This window comes from Sinohyriopsis cumingii, chromosome 3 (assembly GCF_028554795.1).
Source record: "Sinohyriopsis cumingii isolate HCF-2022 chromosome 3, ASM2855479v2, whole genome shotgun sequence".
In the NCBI taxonomy this organism is placed as follows: domain Eukaryota; kingdom Metazoa; phylum Mollusca; class Bivalvia; order Unionida; family Unionidae; genus Sinohyriopsis; species Sinohyriopsis cumingii.
This window is the reverse complement of record NC_142963.1, coordinates 12,483,844-12,508,921: the sequence shown is the minus strand read 5'-3', so window position 1 is coordinate 12,508,921 and position 25,078 is coordinate 12,483,844. Positions and strand designations below refer to the sequence as shown.

Here is a 25,078-nt window from a genome sequence, read left to right as displayed (position 1 = left end):
TAACAGATGGTGGTCATGGGTGGCTGAGTGGTTTAAGGCACTCACCTTCACAGATCACTGACATTTCACTTCTGGTTGCATGGGTTCGAATCTCAGCTTGACCAGCTTGGGTGAGAAAGCTTGCCAGTAGCTTCCCTTTGGTCAGTGGTTCTTCTTGGAGTTTGGTCAGCTAGCATTGTTTTAATGTTAACTGACAGAAGTACCAAGTAATACTAACATTGTAACTAATGTTAATTAACAGGGTTACAAAAAAATACTAAACGTTTTATTATTGTTAACTATTGGAAGTACCAAGAAATACTATACATTGTAATTTTAATGTTAACTGACACAAGTACCAAGAAATACTAAACATTGTAATTTTAATGTTAACTGACAGGAGTACAAAAAAATACTATACCTTGTATTAATGTTAACAGGTGTGTGTAAGCAAGATTACAGTATTGTAATTAATGTTGACTGATGGAGTATCAAGATTACAGTATTGTAATTAATGTTGACTGATGGAGTATCAAGATTACAGTATTGTAATTAATGTTGATTGGCAGGAGTACTGGTATCAAGATTACAGTTTGCAATTAATGTTAGCTGACACAGGTACAGAGATTACAGTATGGTAATTAACGTTGACTAACAGGAGTACCAAGATTACAGTATTGTAATTAATGTTGACTAACAGGAGTATCAAGATTTCAGTATTATAATTATTGTTGATTGACAGGAGTATCAAGATTACAGTCTTGTAATTAATGTTGACTGACAGGAGTACCAAGATTACAGTGTTGTAATTAATGTTAGCTGACACAAGTACAAAGATTACAGTATTTGTAATTAATGTTGACTGACAGGAGTATCAAGATTACAGTATTATAATTAATGTTGACTAACAGGAGTACCAAAATTACAGTATTGTAATTAATGTTAACTGACAGGAGTACCAAGATTACAGTAATGTATTTAATGTTGACTGACAGGAGTACAAAGATTACAGTATGGTAATTAATGTTGACTGACAGGAGTACCAAGATTACAATATGGTAATTAATGGTGACTAACAGAGGTACCAAGATTACAGTATTGTAATTAATGTTGACCAACAGGAGTACCAAGATTACAGTATTGTAATTAATGTTGACCAACAGGAGTACCAAGATTACAGTATTGTAATTGATGTTGACTAACAGGAGTACCAAGATTATAGTATTGCAATTAATGTTGACTAGCAGGAGTACCAAGATTATAGTATTGCAATTAATGTCAGCTGACACAGGTATGAAGATTACAGTATTGTAATTTCAGATAGGTACAAATACTTCAATTATTTGCCACTTAAGCAATATATTTATTTTTCTGTTTTTTTTTGTTTTGTAAAAGCTTCACTTAAAATTGCACTGAAAAATATCCCTCAACCAATTTTAAATTTTAACCAATTTCAAATTTTAACCCTATAAAAGTACACAAGAGCATAGACATCTTTAAACTATTGTATTCATCCATTTGAATTACAACGGTCACCAGTGTGTAACCTGAACTTGACATGTGCAGCTTTTTGAGATTTAATTCAAAATTAAGCGTGAATCTTTTGGACGGTCAATTTATGGTTAAGATTTTAAAAATTAATTGCTTACTCTAGTGGCAGTTGATTAATTATTTATACGTAGTTTTAATTACAATGATGTAATCTAGTTTTACAATACTATAGTCTTAAACTAAGTAATGCAGAAGAGTGAATACCAACAAGTTTTATAACAATACAGCAGATAATTTATTTTCCTAGAATACAAAGTGAAAACTTAAAAATAACTTACAATATGGTGAATGAAATGTTAAATAGTCCTAAAAGTTCTATCACAAGACTTATATATATATATATATATATATATATATAAGATGTATATCAGTTTATATATGTATACACTGTATATATGTTGAAAATTTGCAATATACTTTGTCTTGGTATATATCTGTAACCTGACCCAATGTAAAAAATGTTATGTATTTGTACAAATATCTAACATTCTTGTCTAGGGATTATTTTGTCAACAATGTAAATGTAGCAAAGGCATGGAAAGAGAGGGATGTTAGTTAAGTGTCATACAAGCTTGGAAGTGTGGCACAGCTTATCAAGAGAGGGATATGTTTTGTCAAGTGCCAGAAGGTAATTGTGGCAATGGTGGATTAAGCTTGGAAAGAGAGGGATGTTTCTGTCAAGTGCCACCAGTTGCTTTTGTAATTATGATAATTGTGGTACTAGCTTGGCAAGATAGGGCTTTCTTTGTCAAGTGTCACAAGGTAATTGTGGCATTAGCTTGGTAAGATAGGGCTGTCTTTGTCAAGGCACTAGCTTGGCAAGATAGAGCTGTCTTTCTCAAGTGCCACAAGTAATTGCGACAGAAGTATGACAGGATAGGGCTGTTTTTGTCAAGTGCAACAAGGTAATTGTGACAGAAGCATGACAAAAGATTAGAATGAGAATTACATTTGTTGTCGAGTACAATATTTTATTGAAACTATAAACAGTGTTTTGATCTTACAAATTTTTTGACTTCGGGAGATTTTTATGATTGCCAAGTTTTCATGGACCATGATAATATTATGTATTACAGCCAAGATTATGTTTGTACTTGACACTTTTATGTATTACAGCCAAGATTATGTTTGTAGTTTATAATATTACGTATTACAGCCAAGATTATGTTTGCACTTGATACATTGTATACTTCATCATGATGATTGCCAGGGACTACAGTGTTACATTTGGCTCACCATCTATCTCATCATGATAATTGCCAGGGACTACAGTCTCACCCTCTATCCATCTATCTCATGATGGTCAAGCTTTGTGTTTAGGTCAATTCAGGCACTATGGCAGGGCATCTATGAACACATTTCTAGTTTTGTTTGTAGTGAGATAGGTGTGCAGTTTTGGAGTGTGAAATGAGATTTTGTTACACATGTATTTAACAATTGATAATGCTGGGTTTCTGTTCAGTCAGGTATAAAAGTATTTTGCAGTAGTGGTCTCCCAATTTCATATTGTTTACTCTATTTTCAGGAACAAAAGGCTAAGAACAAGTCAGCAACGCCCCCTAGTGATGAGAGGGAAGATGAGGTGTCCATAACTCCACCACATCCTATTGCCAAAAGACACAGAAGAGGTGCTGTCAGTGCTGAAGTCTACAAGGAAGAAGATGCAGCGCAGTATGTTAAAAAGGTGGGTAGCTAAATTATCCAATACATTGTGTCAGTGGTAGCATTCTCAGACAGTTCTTTTGTGTTGAGAATGAACCAGGTGACGTTTCTTGACCATTAGACAAGATATTTATTTGGGTTTTTGTTGACTTTTATAAACTTTACTCCCAAAAATGTTCTTTCTTATTATGCTAATTTTTTTTGTTGTTGTTGAGTGATCTCTGGCCCACATTTGTCTCCTGTTAATTTGTGTAACTTAGACTTTTTAAATGCAAACTTTGTACTCTATACACTAATATGTAACTTTATGTTTTTTCAAAAATATCAATGCAATAAATTTGTTGTCTTTCTGTGGTAGCTTCATTTAAGTATATTTGGTTCCACTGTAACAGTTTGTTTGCTGTGGGCCAAGATTGAGTTTATTCTGTTTCAGGACAAAATATATTTCTGACATGTGAAACAGCCCAACTCTTGGTATCCTATTACTTACAGCCAGCTTAAACAGCCCAGCTCTTGACATCCTATTACTTACAGCCAGCTTAAACAACCCATATCTTGGCATCCTATTACTGTCAGCCAGCTTAAACAGCCCAGCTCTTGGCATCCTATTACTTAAAGCTGTCTTAAACAGCCCATCTCTTGGCATTAAAACTACAGGGATGGACAAGTTAATCTTCAACATTAATGGCATCTAAACTACAGGGATGGACAAGTTAATTCTCAACATTAATGACATTTAAGCTGTAGGATGGACAAGTTAATTCTCAACATTAATGACATTTAAGCTATAGGATGGACTAGTTAATTCTCAACATTAATGACATTTAAGCTATAGGATGGACAAGTTAATTCTCAACATTAATGATATTTAAGCTACACAGATTGCTGATCAGGAAAGGAAAAAATTTACATTCAGTGGGTTCCTCACAAATACAAGGTCATAATGGCCCAGGCAAAGACAACTCTTTCTTGGCAATATCTGCCTGGAGTCAGTTATGTCCTCCATGTGCTTACAGACATAACTATTACACATGGGGTGGGTGTATTATGTACCAGTAACTAGTACACAATGGATGGGTGTATAATGTACCAGTAACTATTAAACATGGGGTGGGTGAATTATGTACTAGTAACTATTACACATGGGGTGGGTGTATAATGTACCAGTAACTAGTACACATGGGGTGGGTGTATTATGTACCAGTAACTAGTACACGTAGGATGGGTGAATTATTTACCAGTAACTATTAAACATGGGATGGGTGTATAATGTACCAGTAACTATTAAACATGGGATGGGTGTACAATGTACCAGTAACTATTAAACATGGGGTGGGTGTATAATGTACCAGTAACTATTAAACATGGGATGTGTGTATTATGTACCAGTAACTAGTACACATGGGGTGGGTGTATTATGTACCAGTAACTAGTACACATGGGGTGGGTGAATAATGTACCAGTAACTATTAAACATGGGGTGGGTGTATTATGTACCAGTAACTAATACACATGGGATGGGTTGTATAATGTACCAGTAACTAGTACACATGGGGTGGGTGTATAATGTACCAGTAACTAGTACACATGGGGTGGGTGTATTATGTACCAGTAACTAGTACACATGGGATGGGTTGTATAATGTACCAGTAACTATTAATACAGACCAGAAGAGGTTATGCCATGGCCTTGTTATGCCATGGCCTTGTTATCTCTACTAATTACAGACCAGAGGAGCTTATTACATGGCCTTGTTAGCACCATTAATTACAGACCAAGGGAGGTTTTGCCATGGTCTTGTTAGCACTACTAATTACAGACCAGACAAGGTTATGCCTTGGCCTTGTTATCTCTACTAATTACAGACCAGAGGAGCTTATTACATGGCCTTGTTAGCACCACTAATTACAGACCAAGGGAGATTATGCCATGGTCTTGTTAGCACTACTAATTACAGACCAGACGAGGTTATGCCATGGCCTTGTTATCTCTACTAATTACAGACCAGAGGAGCTTATTACATGGCCTTGTTAGCACCACTAATTACAGACCAAGGGAGATTATGCCATGGTCTTGTTAGCACTACTAATTACAGACCAGACGAGGTTATGCCATGGCCTTGTTATCTCTACTAATTACAGACCAGAGGAGCTTATGCCATAGCCTTGTTGTAGTCATCCTACATCTGTTCATTAACATTCATCCCAGGATTTAATTGATTCTGAGTGTAAATTGTGCCCCTTTGACATGTATTGCCACCATGGTGGCCATCTTGAAAGTCTTTTTAAGTTTTGCTGCTTCCAGTGAAAGAATGACCATATCAGCATGGGGTTTTCACAAAAAGACTTACTATGATGTCTAGTTGGTCATTATTAAAGAAAGATGCTCGTTTAACACATAGCACTGAAAGTCTTCTTGTTGCTACTCATACAGAATGGATGTTCAAACTGGCATTTTTTTTGGAAAAAGCCTTGAAACCTGATAGTATGTTTGAGCATTTGTGTATACATGCCTGGTGTTAGTTTTCAGATATCTATGTTTGAATTGAATTTAGCATAATGTTTGTTTAAAATCGAGGCATACATGTTATAATAGTTACACATATATTACATAATAGTACAGGTATAATGAACTGCTTCAGTCTTAACATGAAGTAAGGATACTTAAGAAATGAGTCAAATAACCTCTTGATTGGTCAGATTTATTTGAAATGTTTTACAGCTGGTACATTGAAAATTGAAGCTCATGTTCTTGAATGATGCCTAAATTTCTTTATTGCAGATATCCCAAAACTTTGGATATGCTTTGACAACAATGACTAATGTTTGATATGTGAGACTTGGCCAGTGTACCACACTCTATGTTTATGTATTGTATCTCTACAAGAAGGTCTAAATAGAAATCAGAGTTGTCTATAAGTGTGACAGTACCAGTCATATATGAGCATTAATAGAGCATAACAGGTTAACAATGGAATCGGATAAAATGGTACGGTTGGCTGTGATTGGTTGATTTTGTATGAGTTGCAGATGTTGTTATTCTTAGCACAAGAAGTGAGTTCTTCTTCTTATTGTACTCTTAAATCATATCTATTTATATTTTGGATTTAAAAAAATTATTTGCTAAAATTTTTATATGCCTCATGTCAAGTTGAGAAATTATTTCTGATAATTCTAGTTCTTCATTGTGGTTCTTGTCTGGTGTAGTTAATTATCTTAAGTGTTGTACTGTGTTTTTGAGGTGTCAGTTGTTTGGCCAGTGATTAATCTCATGGACAGTATATGTTGTGCCTGCCAGAATTGTGCAGAAAGTATATTTTTTAAAAACACAATGTTAACATTATGGTCTGTAGCAAAACAATTGGAATGGTGATGTCATACAGGTGCTGCTATACCTATGTGGCTTTCATAACATACCTACTATACCTACATGGCTCTTAATGATATAAAAGTATTGCTATACCTATTTGGCTGTTCATAACACATACAGGTGTTGTTATACCTATGTGGCTGTTCATAACACATACAGGTGTTACTATACATTTGTGACTGTTCATAACATACAGGTGTTGCCATACCTCTGTTTATAACACATACAGCTGTTGCTATATCTATGTGGCTGTTCATGACACATACAGGTTTTGCTATATCTATGTGGCTGTTCATAACACATACAGGTGTTGCTACATCTATGTGGCTGTTCTTAACACTTACAAGTGTTGCTACATCTTTGTGGGTGTTCATAACACATACAGGTGTTGCTACATCTATGTGGCTGTTCATAACACTTACAAGTGTTGCTACATCTTTGTGGGTGTTCATAACACATACAGGTGTTGCTACATCTATGTGGCTGTTCATAACACATACAGGTGTTGCTACATCTATGTGGCTGTTCATAACACATACAGGTGTTGCTACATTTATTTGGCTGTTCATAACACATATGGGTGTTTAATTTTCATTATTGATAATGTTTTTGTTTCTTTTTCTGACCGCTCATTAATCCATCAATCATCCTTTGTTTCTGGAACAAAACTCAGAATTCATTTAAGATAATATTATGACTATATGGTCTTAAAATAAGTAATAGAAAATAGCAAAAACCAAAAGGTTTTGTAAAATTCAACAAATAATTTATTTCACTAAAATATAAAGTCAGAGTTTCAAAAGAACTTAAAGTGTTGCTATTTAATCCCAAACAGTCCAAAATGTTTTATCACAAGTACTAATGAATACGGTTATAATTAAATTCCAGTGATATTCTAAATAAGATCCAGTGCTGAAGGTGTTGATGTGCTTGTAGTCTTGAATGTACTAATGTACTAGTTGCCTAAAGTGTAATGTTGTACTAACGTTCTTCCAACAATAATATAATCCAAAAATATTCTTGTCTCATTTCATTTCAATTCGAAATTAACGTTCCAGTCCAAGAATATTAATGAAGAGCAATTTGTTTTCCAGTGAATATTAATTTAAATAAATAGTTCCACCCAAATGAAATACTGAACACAACATTAAATGTGATTCTGCTAAAGATGTTAAAAGCAAGAATGAATAGTTTTTCGGGTAAACAAGATTATATTTAAAAAAACAAGACATGAAAGTAGAGTAGGTCCAAAGTTCATTTCTAGAAAATTCTAAGTCGTAAGCAGATAAAATTTGTTACTAAAATTATAATAAAAAATGTGGTAAACATTAGGTACAACAGGCGTATCCATGGGGAATACCAGTATCCTAGACCCAGACCCAAATAAACATGTTTACATCTATTGGTAATGATCATAATATTTAACCCACATTCATAGAGAAAATATTAGCTTTGTATTATTTGTTTCCAAAATGAAGAGTTACTGTGTAGGTATCCAGTGAACTTGATTTGGAGAAGTTCAAGTCCAAAATAAAATTATAGAATACAGTCATGGAAACAAACCTTACAAACAATAAAAAATTAATGTGCATAATAATATCTCGATGAAACTTGGTGACCAGTGGTCAAGATGTCCCTTTTGCTTGTCATAATTTCTTTTGTTTCAGTATTTTTTGATGTTTTGAATGTTTCAAAAATGTTGTATGGGATATATGAATTAATTTAAACTGCTGTTATAGGCAAGTGCATTTTTCCTTTCTTCTCTAGTGGAACATAGGTTTTGGACCAGTAAAGGACCTTTTCATTATGCCATACTGAATACACACTCTACTTTCAAACATGTTTTATTGTCACTGTGCACACTAGCTTCATCTGAGAACTTATTGTCAAAATATTCTGTCCAAGATATTGTTGTCCACCTCAACTAACTGAAATTTCTTAGTCTACATACCATGAAATGCACGTAAACTGCTTGTCTTGGCCTACATACCATGAAACGCACGTAAACTGCTTGTCATGGCCTACATACCATGAAATGGATGTAAACTGCTTGTCATGGCCTACATACCATGAAATGCACATAAACTGCTTGTCATGGCCAACTTACCATGAAATGCATGTAAACTGCTTGTCTTGGCCTACTTACCATGAAATGGATGTAAACTGCTTGTCATGGCCTACATACCATGAAATGGATGTAAACTGCTTGTCTTGGCCTACTTACCATGAAATGGATGTAAACTGCTTGTCTTGGCCTACTTACCATGAAATGGATGTAAACTGCTTGTCATGGCCTACATACCATGAAATGGATGTAAACTGCTTGTCATGGCCTACATACCATGAAATGCACATAAACTGCTTGTCATGGCCTACATACCATGAAATGCACGTAAACTGCTTGTCTTGGCCTACATACCATGAAACGCATGTAAACTGCTTGTCATGGCCTACATACCATGAAATGGATGTAAACTGCTTGTCATGGCCTACATACCATGAAATGCACATAAACTGCTTGTCATGGCCAACTTACCATGAAATGCATGTAAACTGCTTGTCTTGGCCTACTTACCATGAAATGGATGTAAACTGCTTGTCATGGCCTACATACCATGAAATGGATGTAAACTGCTTGTCTTGGCCTACTTACCATGAAATGGATGTAAACTGCTTGTCTTGGCCTACTTACCATGAAATGGATGTAAACTGCTTGTCTTGGTCTACTTACCATGAAATGGATGTAAACTGCTTGTCATGGCCTACATACCATGAAATGCACATAAACTGCTTGTCATGGCCTACATACCATGAAATGGATGTAAACTGCTTGTCATGGCCTACATACCATGAAATGCACATAAACTGCTTGTCATGGCCTACATATCATGAAATGCACATAAACTGCTTGTCATGGCCTACATACCATGAAATACACATAAACTGCTTGTCATGGCCTACATGCCATAAAATGCATGTAAACTGCTTGTCATGGCCTACATATCATGAAATGGATGTAAACTGCTTGTCATGGCCTACATATCATGAAATGGATGTAAACTGCTTGTCATGGCCTACATATCATGAAATGGATGTAAACTGCTTGTCATGGCCTACATACCATGAAATGTACATAAACTGCTTGTCATGGCCTACATACCATAAAATGCATGTAAACTGCTTGTCATGGCCTACATACCATGAAATGGATGTTAACTGCTTGTCATGGCCTACATACCATGAAATGTACATAAACTGCTTGTCATGGCCTACTTACCATGAAATGGATGTAAACTGCTTGTCATGGCCTACATACCATGAAATGGATGTAAACTGCTTGTCATGTCCTACATACCATGAAATGCACATAAACTGCTTGTCATGGCCTACATATCATGAAGTGGATGTAAACTGCTTGTCATGGCCTACATACCATGAAATGTACATAAACTGCTTGTCATGGCCTACATACCATAAAATGCATGTAAACTGCTTGTTTTGGCCTACATACCATGAAATGTGCATAAACTGCTTGTCTTGGCCTACATACCATGAAATGTAGATAAACTGATTGTCATGGCCTACATACCATAAAATGGATGTAAACTGCTTGTCATGGCATACATACCATGAAACGCACGTAAACTGCTTGTCATGGCATACATACCATGAAATGGATGTAAACTGCTTGTCATGGCGTACATACCATGAAATGTACATAAACTGCTTGTCATGGCCTACATACCATGAAATGGATGTAAACTGCTTGTCTTGGCCTGCATGCCATGAAATGTACATAAACTGCTTGTCATGGCCTACATACCATGAAATGGATGTAAACTGCTTGTCATGGCCTACATACCATGAAATGGATGTAAACTGCTTGTCATGGCCTACATACCATGAAATGGATGTAAACTGCTTGTCTTGGCCTACATACCATGAAATGTACATAAACTGCTTGTCTTGGCCTACATACCATGAAATGCACATAAACTGCTTGTCATGGCCTACATACCATGAAATGGATGTAAACTGCTTGTCATGGCCTACATACCATGAAATGGATGTAAACTGCTTGTCTTGGCCTACTTACCATGAAATGGATGTAAACTGCTTGTCTTGGCCTGCATACCATGAAATGTACATAAACTGCTTGTCTTGGCCTACATACCATGAAATGCACATAAACTGCTTGTCATGGCCTACATACCATGAAATGGATGTAAACTGCTTGTCATGGCCTACATACCATGAAATGTATGTAAACTGCTTGTCTTGGCCTACTTACCATAAAATGGATGTAAACTGCTTGTCATGGCCTACATACCATGAAATGCACATAAACTGCTTGTCATGGCCAGCTTACCATGAAATGGATGTAAACTGCTTGTCTTGGCCTACTTACCATGAGATGGATGTAAACTGCTTGTCATGGCCTACATACCATGAAATGGATGTAAACTGCTTGTCTTGGCCTACTTACCATGAGATGGATGTAAACTGCTTGTCATGGCCTACATACCATGAAATGGATATAAACTGCTTGTCTTGGCTTACATACCATGAAATGGACATAAACTGCTTGTCATGGCCTAAATACCATGAAATGGTTGTAAACTGCTTGTCATGTCCTACATACCATGAAATGTGCATAAACTGCTTGTCATGGCCTACATACCATGAAATGGATGTAAACTTCTTGTCATGGCCTACATACCATGAAATGGATGTAAACTGCTTGTCATGGCCTACATACCATGAAATGGATATAAACTGCTTGTCTTGGCTTACATACCATGAAATGGACATAAACTGCTTGTCATGGCCTAAATACCATGAAATGGTTGTAAACTGCTTGTCATGTCCTACATACCATGAAATGTGCATAAACTGCTTGTCATGGTCTACATACCATGAAATGGATGTAAACTGCTTGTCATGGCCTACATACCATGAAATGGATGTAAACTGCTTGTCATGGCCTACATACCATGAAATGCACATAAACTGCTTGTCATGGCCTACATACCATGAAATGTATGTAAACTGCTTGTCATGGCATACATACCATGAAATGGATGTAAACTGCTTGTCTTGGCCTACTTACCATGAAATGGATGTAAACTGCTTGTTTCTCCTTAACAGTACTCTCTCAATATCCACAGCAACAAAAGCATTCATTTTAACCAAAGTAGACTGCATTTATTAAAATTGCAAATGTTTTGGCATTTTTGAATCATTTAAAATGTATAGCAATGAATCATTCTGGATAAGTGGACTATTATTTAATATTTCATGTTGTAAAAATAGTTCCAGGATGTGTCTGTGATACAGAAATTTTAGGTGTGTGATATGGAATCATGGACTGAAAATTTCTATCGCATGCCACATCAGCCATGTAATATTAAATGGATATGTACTAAAATTTTGTATTTTTCACCATTAATTTGTTGCAGATACAACCATTTTGTAAAAAGAAGTTAATCTTTTGAGCAATTTTGTCATGAATACTGAAAACTGGATGTTAATATCATTAAGTTGTAACACAATTCCTTGGGAATTTCTGTACATTACTTATTGACAGAAAGTACTGACATACCAGTACAGTGAAAAACACAGTGGTACTTAACCACCAGAAAAAAATACTGCGGTACACCATTAAACTGGTAATACAGAGCACCTGTAGTAGACAGCATGATGGTAACTTGGCTGACATCAGCATGCTGGTACCTTCTGTCCACTAACTCACTTTCATTTGGATTTCGTCATTATCTTGATGACACCTCAGCTTTATTAGATTTTTCTGTGTTTGATTTGCATTATTATTATGTAAATTTGTGGCCTGTGCTTCTTAGGCCAACCACTTTTTATTCCATGTGCCAGCAATAATTGCCTTAGACCATTCCAGTGGCCAAAGTGTTATGGCATCCACCTCGGATGCAGGAGGTTGTGGGGTTGAACCCTGGCCAAGTCATACCAGAGACTTCTTAAAATGGTACTAGCTGCTGCCTCACTTGGTGCTCAGCTTTAAGAGGTTAGTGTTAGGACTGGTCAGTCTGGTGTCAGGATAATGTGGCTGGGTGGGATATCATGCTACATGTCTGCGACATGTGCTTATCACTATAAACTGCCACACTGTAGACATTGTAGCCTTGACTCAGATTGCTAAAGCTATGTTAAAAATACACACACACACACTTGCCTTAATTATAAATGGATTTGAAGAAAATTTTGCATACAGTTCTGTATTGATGTAGCTTCAGTGGTATTTGATTATCAGCTTCCTAGATCATCATTTAATAGTTATGGCCAGTGGGCCAACATTTTGTATGCGGGGTTTACATTGATGAAACCTTACTTAGATTTCATTGATTTTATGATCTACATCATGAGTAATGTCTTCCATTACAAATGTACCATAGTCCTCCTTCCAACAGAGATTGAGGGGCATGCTAATTGTATTATAAACGTCTGACATCTGAATTTATTAATTAGGTATTTCTTGTTTGCTCAGTATACAAGTGGAATAGTCAGAGATCAATAAATGATTTATATTACTGGTACTATTAACTTTTTTATGATACTTTTTAAATTCAGCAATTTTTGTTGAATCCGTAAACATGTGCAAACATGAGCTCTAGAACAAAGCTTTCCAGTTGTTTGTTTATGTCAGCCCATTGGGTAATATTTTAAGTGATAGCCCATTGGATAATATTTTAAGTGATATCCCAGTGGGTAATATTTTAAGTGATATCCCATTGGGTAATATTTTAAGTGATAGCCCATTGGATAATATTTTAAGTGATAGCCCAGGGGGTAATATTTTAAGTGATATCCCATTGGGTAATATTTTAAGTGATAGCCCATTGGGTAATATTTTAAGTGATAGCCCAGTGGGTAATATTTTAAGCGAGAGCCCATTGAATAATATTTTAAGTGATATCCCATTGAGTAATATTTTAAGTGATAGCCGATTGGATAATATTTTAAAGTAATAGCCCACTGGGTAATATTTTAAGTTATAGTCCATTTAATAATATTATCAGTAATAGATAATAAAAGTTTAGATCCAAGGTTCAGTTTGAAGGCATCAAAAATAACCCACAGAAATTAACAAAAAAACAGACATCATCATCTTCTGTTAAATACTGACTGAAGAATTAGTGGCAAATTTGTTCTAATTGAACCTTAGAAATACTGGCAACCCCCAGGGATAAAACTACACTTATGGTATAATAAGGGCTGTTCTTTCAATGAAATTTTCTTATTTTGTTTTATTTATGTCATTGAAATTTTGGTCTTTCATTTTATTTCATTACATACATTACCATTAATTCTTGTAAAAACAACAAGAAAATAAAAAGCAAATGGTACACTTGGAGTTTTGGTGTGACAATTGAATATTCAATTTTGAAATTTATTTTCATTTCCTTTCCTCAATAACAGAATATCATTAGGAGGCTCTCATTCCATAGGTCCTAGGGTTTGCCAAAAGTCCGTATATAACACAAGGTCTATGTTGTTATTTAGTAAGTAAAATTAGGACGAATACTTTAGATCCTGTTCTGTTGGTGTGATATGGGATGGCATATCAGGGTGTCTGTTGTTTGGAACTCAAGATATTGCAAGTAGAAGAAACAGCTTAGACTGATCTCCTGGTGCATTATTGGGTCAGGAACTGTGTTCTTTTGAAATGAGATATTTAAGTAGAAGAAACAGTTTAGACTGATCTACTGGTGCATTATTGGGTCAGGAACTGTGTTCTTTTGAAATGAGATATTGTAAGTAGAACTAATACATATACATTAAATTGTTCAGTTGGTGCATTATGGGATAGCAGATCAGGGTTTGTGTTTTTTAAAATCATTTATTGTGAGTAGTTAATGTAATAAATTAGACTTTGATCAGCAGGTGCACTATTGAATGACAGATCCAAGAAGTACTGTTCACAGCTGGATAAGCATCATTCACAGGAATCGGGGCAACATGCAAGCTAGCCTGAAAATACCACTTTAACTAATCGAGGGACTTTCCCAGTAAGTGAACTCCTGTATGTGAAAACATAAATAACAGGATATATGAGGAACATGAATATTACTGTGTTTTATTGAAAATGTTGTATGAATGCCACATTTCCATGTACCAGAATAGACCCTAAAGAACCACACTTCCATGAGCCAGAATAGACCCTGAAGAAGCACATTGCCATGTGTCAGAATAGACCCCAATGAAGCACAATTACATGTGCCACAATAGACCCTAAAGAACCACAGTTCCGTCTGTCAGAATAGACCCTAAAAAACCACAATTCCATCTGTCAGAATAGACCCTGAAGAAGCACAATTCCATGTGTCAGAATAGACCCTGAAGAAGCTCAATTCCATGTGTCAGAATAGACACTGAAGAAGCTCAATTCCATGTGTCAGAATAGACTCTAAAGAACCACAATTCCATCTGTCAGAATAGACCCTGAAGAAGCACAATTCCATGTCTCAGAATAGACCCTGAAGAAGCTCAATTCCATGTGTCAGAATAGACACTGAAGATGCTCAATTCCATGTGTCAGAATAGACCCTGAATAAGCACAATTCCATGTGTCAGAATAGACCCTGAAGAATCACAATTCCATGTGTCAGAATAGACCCTAAAGAACCACAATTCCATGTTTCAGAATAGACCCTGAATAAGCACAATTCCATGTGTCAGAATAGACCCTGAAGAAGCACAATTCCATGTATCAGAATAGACCCTGAAGAAGCACAATTCCATGTGTCAGAATAGACCCTGAAGAATCACAATTCCATGTGTCAGAATAGATCCTGAATAAGCACAATTCCATGTGTCAGAATAGACCCTGAAGAATCACAATTCCATGTGTCAGAATTGACCCTGAAAAAGAACAATTCCATATGTCAGAATAAACCCTGAAGAATCACAATTACATGTGTCAGAATAGACCCTAAAGAACCACACTTCCATGTGCCACAATAGACCCTAAAGAACCACAATTCCATGTGTTAGAATAGACCCTAAAGAACCACAATTCTATGTTTCAGAATAGACCCTGAAAAAGCACAATTCCATGTGTCAGAATTGCCCCTGAAGAAGCACAATTCCATGTGTCAGAGTTGACCCTGAAGAAGAACAATTCCATGTGTCAGAATAGACCCTAAAGAAGAACAATTCCATGTGTCAGAATAGACCCTAAAGAAGAACAATTCCATGTATCAGAATAGACCCTAAAGAAGAACAATTCCATGTATCAGAATAGACCCTAAAGAAGAACAATTCCATGTGTCAGAATAGACCCTAAAGAAGAACAATTCCATGTGTCAGAATAGACCCTGAAGAAGAACAATTCCATGTGTCAGAATAGACCCTAAAGAAGAACAATTCCATGTATCAGAATTGACCCTGAAGAAGAACAATTCCATGTGTCAGAATAGACCCTAAAGAAGAACAATTCCATGTGTCAGAATTGACCCTGAAGAAGATGTGTGTGATTTTGATTTTTAACGTAGCTTTAACACTTTTTCAGTCATATCGCTATGATGTCTGCAATGTGGCAGTTTATGGTGATGTCTAGCACTGGGGCATCATGCCACAGACATGTAGCATGATGTCCCACCCAGTCACATTATCCTGACACCAGGCCGACCAGTCCTAACACTAACCTCTTAATGCTGAACGCCAAGCGAGGCAGCTGTTAGTACCATTTTTTAAGTCTCTGGTATGACTCGGCCGAGGATAGAACCCACGACCTCCCCTGAAGAAGAACAATTCCGTGTATCAGAATAGGCCCTAAAGAAGAACAATTCCATGTGTCAGAATAGACCCTAAAGAAGAACAATTCCATGTGTCAGAATAGACCCAAAAGAAGAACAATTCTATGCATTAGAATAGACCCTAAAGAAGAACAATTACATGTGTCAGAATAGACCCCGAATAAGCACAATTCCATGTGGCAGAATAGACCCTGAAGAAGCACAATTATATGTGTCAGAATAGACCCTAAAGAACCACACTTCCATTTGCCACAATAGACCCTAAAGAACCAGAATTCCATCTGTCAGAATAGACCCTAAAGAACCACAAATCCATCTGTCAGAATAAACCCTGAAGAAGCACAATTCCATGTCTCAGAATAGACCCTGAAGAATCTCAATTCCATGTGTCATAATAGACCGTAGAGAACCACAATTCCATCTGTCAGAATAGACCCTGAAGAAGCACAATTCCATGTGTCAGAATAGACCCTGAAGAAGCACAATTCCATGTGTCAGAATAGACCCTGAAGAAGCACAATTCCATGTCTCAGAATAGACCCTGAAGAAACCAATTCCATGTGTCAGAATAGACCCTGAAGAACCACAATTTCATGTTTCAGAATAGACCCTGAATAAGCACAATCCTTGTGTCAGAATTGACCCTGAATAAGCACAATTCCATGTGTCAGAATTGACCCTGAAGAATCACAATTCCATGTGTCAGAATAGACCCTGAAGAAGCACAATTACATGTGTCAGAATAGACCCTAAAGAACCACACTTCCATGTGTCAGAATAGACCCTGAATAAGCACAATTCCATGTGTCAGAATTGACCCTGAAGAATCACAATTCCATGTGTCAGAATAGACCCTGAAGAAGCACAATTCCATGTGTCAGAATAGACCCTGAATAAGCACAATTCCATGTGTCAGAATTGACCCTGAAGAATCACAATTCCATGTGTCAGAATAGACCCTGAAGAAGCACAATTACATGTGTCAGAATAGACCCTGAAGAAGCACAATTACATGTGCCAGAATAGACCCTAAAGAACCACACTTCCATGTGCCACAATAGACCCTAAAGAACCACAATTCCATCTGTCAGAATAGACCCTAAAGAACCACAATTCCATGTTTCAGAATAGACCCTGAATAAGCACAATTCCATGTGTCAGAATAGACCCTGAAGAAGCACAATTCCATGTGTCAGAATAGACCCTGAAGAAGCACAATTCCATGTCTCAGAATAGACCCTGAAGAAGCCAATTCCATGTGTCAGAATAGACCCTGAAGAATCACAATTCCATGTGTCAGAATAGACCCTAAAGAACCACAATTTCATGTTTCAGAATAGACCCTGAATAAGCACAATTCCTTGTGTCAGAATTGCCCCTGAAGAAGCACAATTCCATGTGTCAGAATAGACCCTGAATAAGCACAATTCCATGTGTCAGAATTGACCCTGAAGAATCACAATTCCATGTGTCAGAATAGACCCTGAAGAAGCACAATTACATGTGTCAGAATAGACCCTAAAGAACCACAATTCCATGTTTCAGAATAGACCCTAAAGAACCACAATTCCATGTTTCAGAATAGACCCTGAATAAGCAGAATTCCATGTGTCAGAATAGACCCTGAAGAAGCTCAGTTCCATGTGTCAGAATAGATCCTGAAGAATCACAATTCCATGTGTCAGAATAGACCCTGAAGAAGCACAGTCCCATGTGTCAGAATAGACACGAAAGAACCACAACTCCATCTGTCAGAATAGAACCTGAAGAAGCACAATTCCATGTGTCAGAATAGACCCTGAAGAATCACAATTCCATGTGTCAGAATAGACCCTAAAGAACCACAATTCCATGTTTCAGAATAGACCCTGAATAAGCACAATTCCATATGTCAGAATTGCCCCTGAAGAAGCACAATTCCATGTGTCAGAATAGACCCTGAAGAAGAACAATTCCATGTGTCAGAATATACCCTAAAGAAGAACAATTCCATGTGTTAGAATAGACCCTAAAGAAGAACAATTCCTTGTGTCAGAATAGACCCTAAAGAAGAACAATTCCATGTGTCAGAATAGACCCTAAAGAAGAACAATTCCATGTGTCAGAATAGACCCCGAATAAACACAATTACATGTGTCAGAATAGACCCTAAAGAACCACACTTCCATGTGCCACAATAGACCCTAAAAAACCAGAATTCCATCTGTCAGAATAGACCCTAAAGAACCACAAATCCATCTGTCAGAATAGACCCTGAAGAAGCACAATTCCATGTCTCAGAAAAGACCCTGAAGAAGCTCAATTCCATGTGTCAGAATAGACCCTGAAGAATCTCAACTCCATGTGTCATGATAGACCCTAAAGAACCACAATTCCATCTGTCAGAATAGACCCTGAAGAAGCACAATTCCATGTGTCAGAATAGACCCTGAAGAAGCACAATTCCATGTGTCAGAATAGACCCTGAAGAATCACAATTCCATGTCTCAGAAAAGACCCTGAAGAAGCCAATTCCATGTGTCAGAATAGACCCTGAAGAATCACAATTCCATGTGTCAGAATAGACCCTAAAGAACCACAATTTCATGTTTCAGAACAGACCCTGAATAAGCACAATTCCTTGTGTCAGAATTGCCCCTGAAGAAGCACAATTCCATGTGTCAGAATAGACCCCGAATAAGCACAATTCCATATGTCAGAATTGACCCTGAAGAATCACAATTCCATGTGTCAGAATAGACCCTGAAGAAGCACAATTACATGTGTCAGAATAGACCCTAAAGAACCACACTTCCATGTGCCACAATAGACCCTGAAGAATCACAATTCCATGTGTCAGAATAGACCCTAAAGAACCACAATTCCATGTTTCAGAATAGACCCTGAATAAGCACAATTCCATATGTCAGAATTGCCCCTGAAGAAGCACAATTCCATGTGTCAGAATAGACCCTGAAGAAGAAGAATTCCATGTGTCAGAATATACCCTAAAGAAGAACAATTCCATGTGTTAGAATAGACCCTAAAGAAGAACAATTCCATGTGTCAGAATAGACCCTAAAGAATCACAATTCCATGTGTCAGAATAGACCCTAAAGAAGAACAATTCCATGTGTCAGAATAGACCCTAAAGAATCACAATTCCATGTGTCAGAATAGACCCCGAATAAACACAATTACATGTGTCAGAATAGACCCTAAAGAACCACACTTCCATGTGCCACAATAGACCCTAAAAACCAGAATTACATCTGTCAGAATAGACCCTAAAGAACCACAAATCCATCTGTCAGAATAGACCCTGAAGAAGCACAATTCCATGTCTCAGAATAGACCCTGAAGAAGCTCAATTCCATGTGTCAGAATAGACCCTGAAGAATCTCAATTCCATGTGTCATAATAGACCGTAAAGAACCACAATTCCATGTGTCAGAATAGACCCTGAAGAAGCACAATTCCATGTGTCAGAATAGACCCTGAAGAAGCACAATTCCATGTGTCAGAATAGACCCTGAAGAATCACAGTTCCATGTCTCAGAATAGACCCTAAAGAACCACAATTTCATGTTTCAGAACAGACCCTGAATAAGCACAATTCCTTGTGTCAGAATTGCCCCTGAATAAGCACAATTCCATGTGTCAGAATAGACCCCGAATAAGCACAATTCCATGTGTCAGAATTGACCCTGAAGAAGAACAATTCCATGTGTCAGAATAAACCTGAAGAAGCACAATTACATGTGTCAGAATAGATCCTGAAGAATCACAATTCCATGTGTCAGAATAGACCCTAAAGAACCACAATTTCATCTGTCAGAATAGACCCTGAATAAGCACAATTCCATGTGTCAGAATAGACCCTGAATAAGCACAATTCCATGTGTCAGAATAGACCCTAAAGAACCACAATTCCATCTGTCAGAATAGACCCTGAATAAGCACAATTCCATCTGTCAGAATAGACCCTAAAGAATCACAATTCCATCTGTCAGAATAGACCCTAAAGAAGCACAATTCCATCTGTCAGAATAGACCCTGAAGAATCACAATTCCATGTGTCAGAATAGACCCTAAAGAACCACAATTCCATGTTTCAGAATAGACCCTGAAAAAGCACAATTCCATATGTCAGAATTGCTCCTGAAGAAGCACAATTCCATGTGTCAGAATAGACCCCGAATGAGCACAATTCCATGTGTCAGAATTGACCCTGAAGAATCACAATTCCATGTGTCAGAATAGACCCTGAAGAAGCACAATTCCATGTGTCAGAATAGACCCTAAAGAACCACACTTCCATGTGCCACAATAGACCCTGAAGAAGCACAATTCCATGTGTCAGAATAGACCCCGAATGAGCATAATTCCATGTGTCAGAATAGATCCCGAATAAGCACAATTCCATGTGTCAGAATAGACCCGGAAGAAGAACAATTCCATATGTCAGAATAGACTCCGAATAAGCACAATTCCATGTGTCAGAATAGACCCCGAATAAGCACAATTCCATGTGTCAGAATAGACCCTGAAGAAGAACAATTCCATGTATCAAATTGACCCTGAAGAAGAACAATTCCATGTGTGAGAATAGACCCCGTTAAGCACATTTCCATGCGTCAAAAAAGTCCCTGAAGAACTACTATTCCATCTGTCAGAATAGACCCTGAAGAACCACAATTATCTTTTTTGTTAATAAGGCAGGTTATGAATTCACCCTATTGCTATAAATATAATCTGATGTCATTTACTGACAAGATTTGGTATGCATCACCATATTGGCCACCATATTGCCTTTTGACAAGCAGCAATATTATGGTGTACAAAATGTGATGCTTGTGCTGGACTATAGATGCCATGGGAACTATGTACAGTACACAATGTGATGCTTACACTGGACTATAGATACCATGTGGACTATGTACAGTACACAATGTGATGCTTACACTGGACTATAGATACCATGGGAGCTATGTACAGTACACAATGTGATGCTTACACTGGACTATAGATACCATGGGAGCTATGTACAGTACACAATGTGATGCTTACACTGGACTATAGATACCATGGGAGCTATGTATAGTACACAATGTGATGCTTACACTGGACTGATACCATGGGAACTATGTTCAGTACACAGTGTAATGCTTACACTGACTTTAGATACCACGTGAACTATGTACAGTACACAGTGTAATGCTTACACTGACTTTAGATACCATGGGAACTATGTACAGTACACAATATAATGCTTACACTGGACTATAGATACCATGTGGTTTATGTACAGTACACAGTGTGATGCTTACACTGGACTATAGATACCATGTGGACTATGTACAGTACACAGTGTGATGCTTACACTGACTTTAGATACCATGGGAGCTATGTACAGTACACAATGTGATGCTTACAATGGACTATAGATATCATCTGGACTATACACAGTACACAATGTGATGCTTACACTGGACTGGAGATACCATGTGGACTATGTACAGTACACAGTGTAATGCTTACACTGACTTTAGATACCACGGGAGCTATGTACTGTACACAGTGTCATGCTTATGCTGGACTATAGATACCATGGGGACTATGTACAGTACACAATGTGATGCTTACACTGGACTATAGATACCATGTGGACTGTCTACAGTACACAGTGTGATGCTTACACTGGACTATACATACCATGTGGACTATGTAAAGTACATAATGTGATGCTTACACTGGACTATAGATACCATGGGAACTATGTACAGTACACAGTGTAATGCTTACACTGACTTTAGATACAACAGGAACTTTGTACAGTACACAGCGTGATGCTTACACTCGACTGTAGATACCGTGGGAACTATGTACAATACACAGCGTAATGCTTACACTGACTTTAGACACCATGGGAACTATGTACAGTACATAATATAATGCTTACTCTGGACTATAGGTACCATGTGGTTTATGTACAGTACACAGTGTGATCCTTACACTGGACTATAGATACCATGTGGACTATGTACATTACACAGTGTAATGCTTACACTGACTTTAGATACCATGGGAGCTATGTACAGTACACATTGTGATGCTTACACTGGACTGTAGATACCATGTGGACTATGTACAGTACACAGTGTGATGCTTACACTGACTTTAGATACCATGGGAGCTTTGTACAGTACACATTGTGATGCTTACACTGGACTATAGATACCATGTGGACTATGTACAGTACACAGTGTGATGCTTACACTGACTTTAAATACCATGGGAGCTATGTACAGTACACAATGTGATGCTTACAATGGACTATAGATACCATCTGGACTATGCACAGTACACAATGTGATGCTTACACTGGACTGGAGATGCCATTTGGACTATGTACAGTACACAGTGTAATGCTTACACTGACTTTAGATACCACGGAAGGTATGTATTGTACACAATGTGATGCTTATGCTGGACTATAGATACCATGGGAACTATGTACAGTACACAGTGTGATGCTTACACTGGACTATGGATACCATGTGGACTGTCTACAGTACACAGTGTGATGCTTACACTGGACTATACATACCATGTGGACTATGTAAAGTACATAATGTGATGCTTACACTGGACTATACATACCATGTGGACTATGTAAAGTACATAATGTGATGCTTACACTGGACTATACATACCATGTGGACTATGTAAAGTACATAATGTGATGCTTACACTGGACTATAGATACCATGGGAACTAAGTACAGTACACAGTGTAATGTTTACACTGACTTGGGATACAACAGGAACTTTGTACAGTACACAGCGTGATGCTTACACTCGACTGTAGATACCATGGGAACTATGTACAGTACACAGCATAATGCTTACACTGACTTTAGACACTATGGGAACTATGTACAGTACATAATATAATGCTTACTCTGGACTATAGATATCATGTAGTTTATGTACAGTACACAGTGTGATCCTTACACTGGACTATAGATACCATGTGGACTATGTACAGTAGACAGTGTAATGCTTACACTGACTTTAGACACCATGGGAGGTATGTACAGTACACATTGTGATGCTTACACTGGACTATAGATACCAAGTGGACTATGTACAGTACACAGTGTGATGCTTACACCGACTTTAGATATCATGGGAGCTATGTACAGTACACAATGTGATGCTTGCACTGGACTAGAGATACCATGTGGGCTATGTACAGTACACAGTGTAATGCTTACACTGACTTTAGATACCACGGGAGCTATGTACTGTACACAATGTGATGCTTATGCTGGACTTTAGATACCATGGGAACTATGTACAGTACACAGTGTGATGCTTACAGTGGACTATAGATACCATGTGGACTATGTACAGTACACAGTATGATGCTTACACTGGACTATAAATACCATGTGGACTACGTACAGTACACAATGTGATGCTTACACTGGACTATAGATACCATGGGAGCTATGTACAGTACACAATGTGATGCTTACACTGGACTATAGATACCATGGGAACTATGTACAGTACACAATGTAATGCTTACACTGACTTTAGATAACACGGGAACTATGTACAGTACACAGTGTAATGCTTACACTGACTTTAGATACCATGGGAACTATGTACAGTACACAGCGTGATGCTTACACTGGACTATAGATACCATGGGAACTATGTACAGTACACAGTGTAATGCTTACACTGACTTTAGATACCATGGGAACTATGTACAGTACACAGCGTGATGCTTACACTGGACTATAGATACCATGGGAACTATGTACAGTACACAGTGTAATGCTTACACTGACTTTAGATACAACGGGAACTTTGTACAGTACACAGCGTGATGCTTACACTGGACTATAGATACCATGGGAACTATGTACAGTACACAGTGTAATGCTTACACTGACTTTAGATACCATGGGAACTATGTACAGTACACATTGTGATGCTTACACTGGACTATAGATGCCATGGGAACTATGTACAGTACACAATGTGATGCTTACACTGGACTAGAGATACCATGTGGACTATGTGCAGTACACAGTGTAATGCTTACACTGACTTTAGATACCATGGGAGGTATGTACTGTACAGAATGTGATGCTTATGCTGGACTATAGATACCATGTGGACTATGTACAGTACACAGTGTGATGCTTATGCTGGACTATAGATACAATGTGTATTATGTAGCTATGCTCATGTTAGTGTGTACAGAATAACACTCAAAGACAAAAGGAGATAAATACATGTTTGTTAGGCTTTAAGCTATGATGAAACTTAATGTATTGTTCAGTCTCCAAATGTAACCCCTGTTCATCATTGGTATTTGCATTACTGGTTTCAGTAAAATGATCATGTCCATTTTATGACATGTTATTATTCTTATTTTCCTCTTGTTTATTCTTATTCATGTGTAAATAAATTTTGCATATTGCTCATTCATTCATGTTTTCATTCATTTTTTTCTTATGTCTATTCTTTTACTTACCGTCTCATGCACCTAGTCCTTTTTGTCTGTTTCATTGTGCTTTCCTTTGAATTATAAGATAAACTTGTGAAATGGAAAACTAAATAAATTGGATTATTGTGTACAGTGTCAATGGAAAATTTTATAAATTGGATTACTGAGACAGTGTCAATGGAAAGATAAATAAATTGGATTATTGTGTACAGTGTCAACAG

The 25,078-nt window shown here is 37.2% G+C and overlaps 1 protein-coding gene across 2 annotated transcripts in view; it reads left to right on the top strand.

Moving 5' to 3' along the window:
* Positions 1 to 25,078, top strand: part of LOC149802465 (cAMP-dependent protein kinase regulatory subunit-like) — a 255,972-nt gene that overhangs the window by 101,684 nt on the left and 129,210 nt on the right. For both annotated transcript variants that reach the window (XR_016420033.1, XM_089951712.1), the window contains exon 2: positions 3,056 to 3,214. Coding sequence is in view for 1 of the 2 variants with exons in the window: in XM_089951712.1 (XP_089807838.1) it covers positions 3,056 to 3,214 (159 nt within the window). In the remaining variant the exon portion in view is untranslated. The remainder of the gene's footprint in view (positions 1 to 3,055; positions 3,215 to 25,078) is intronic.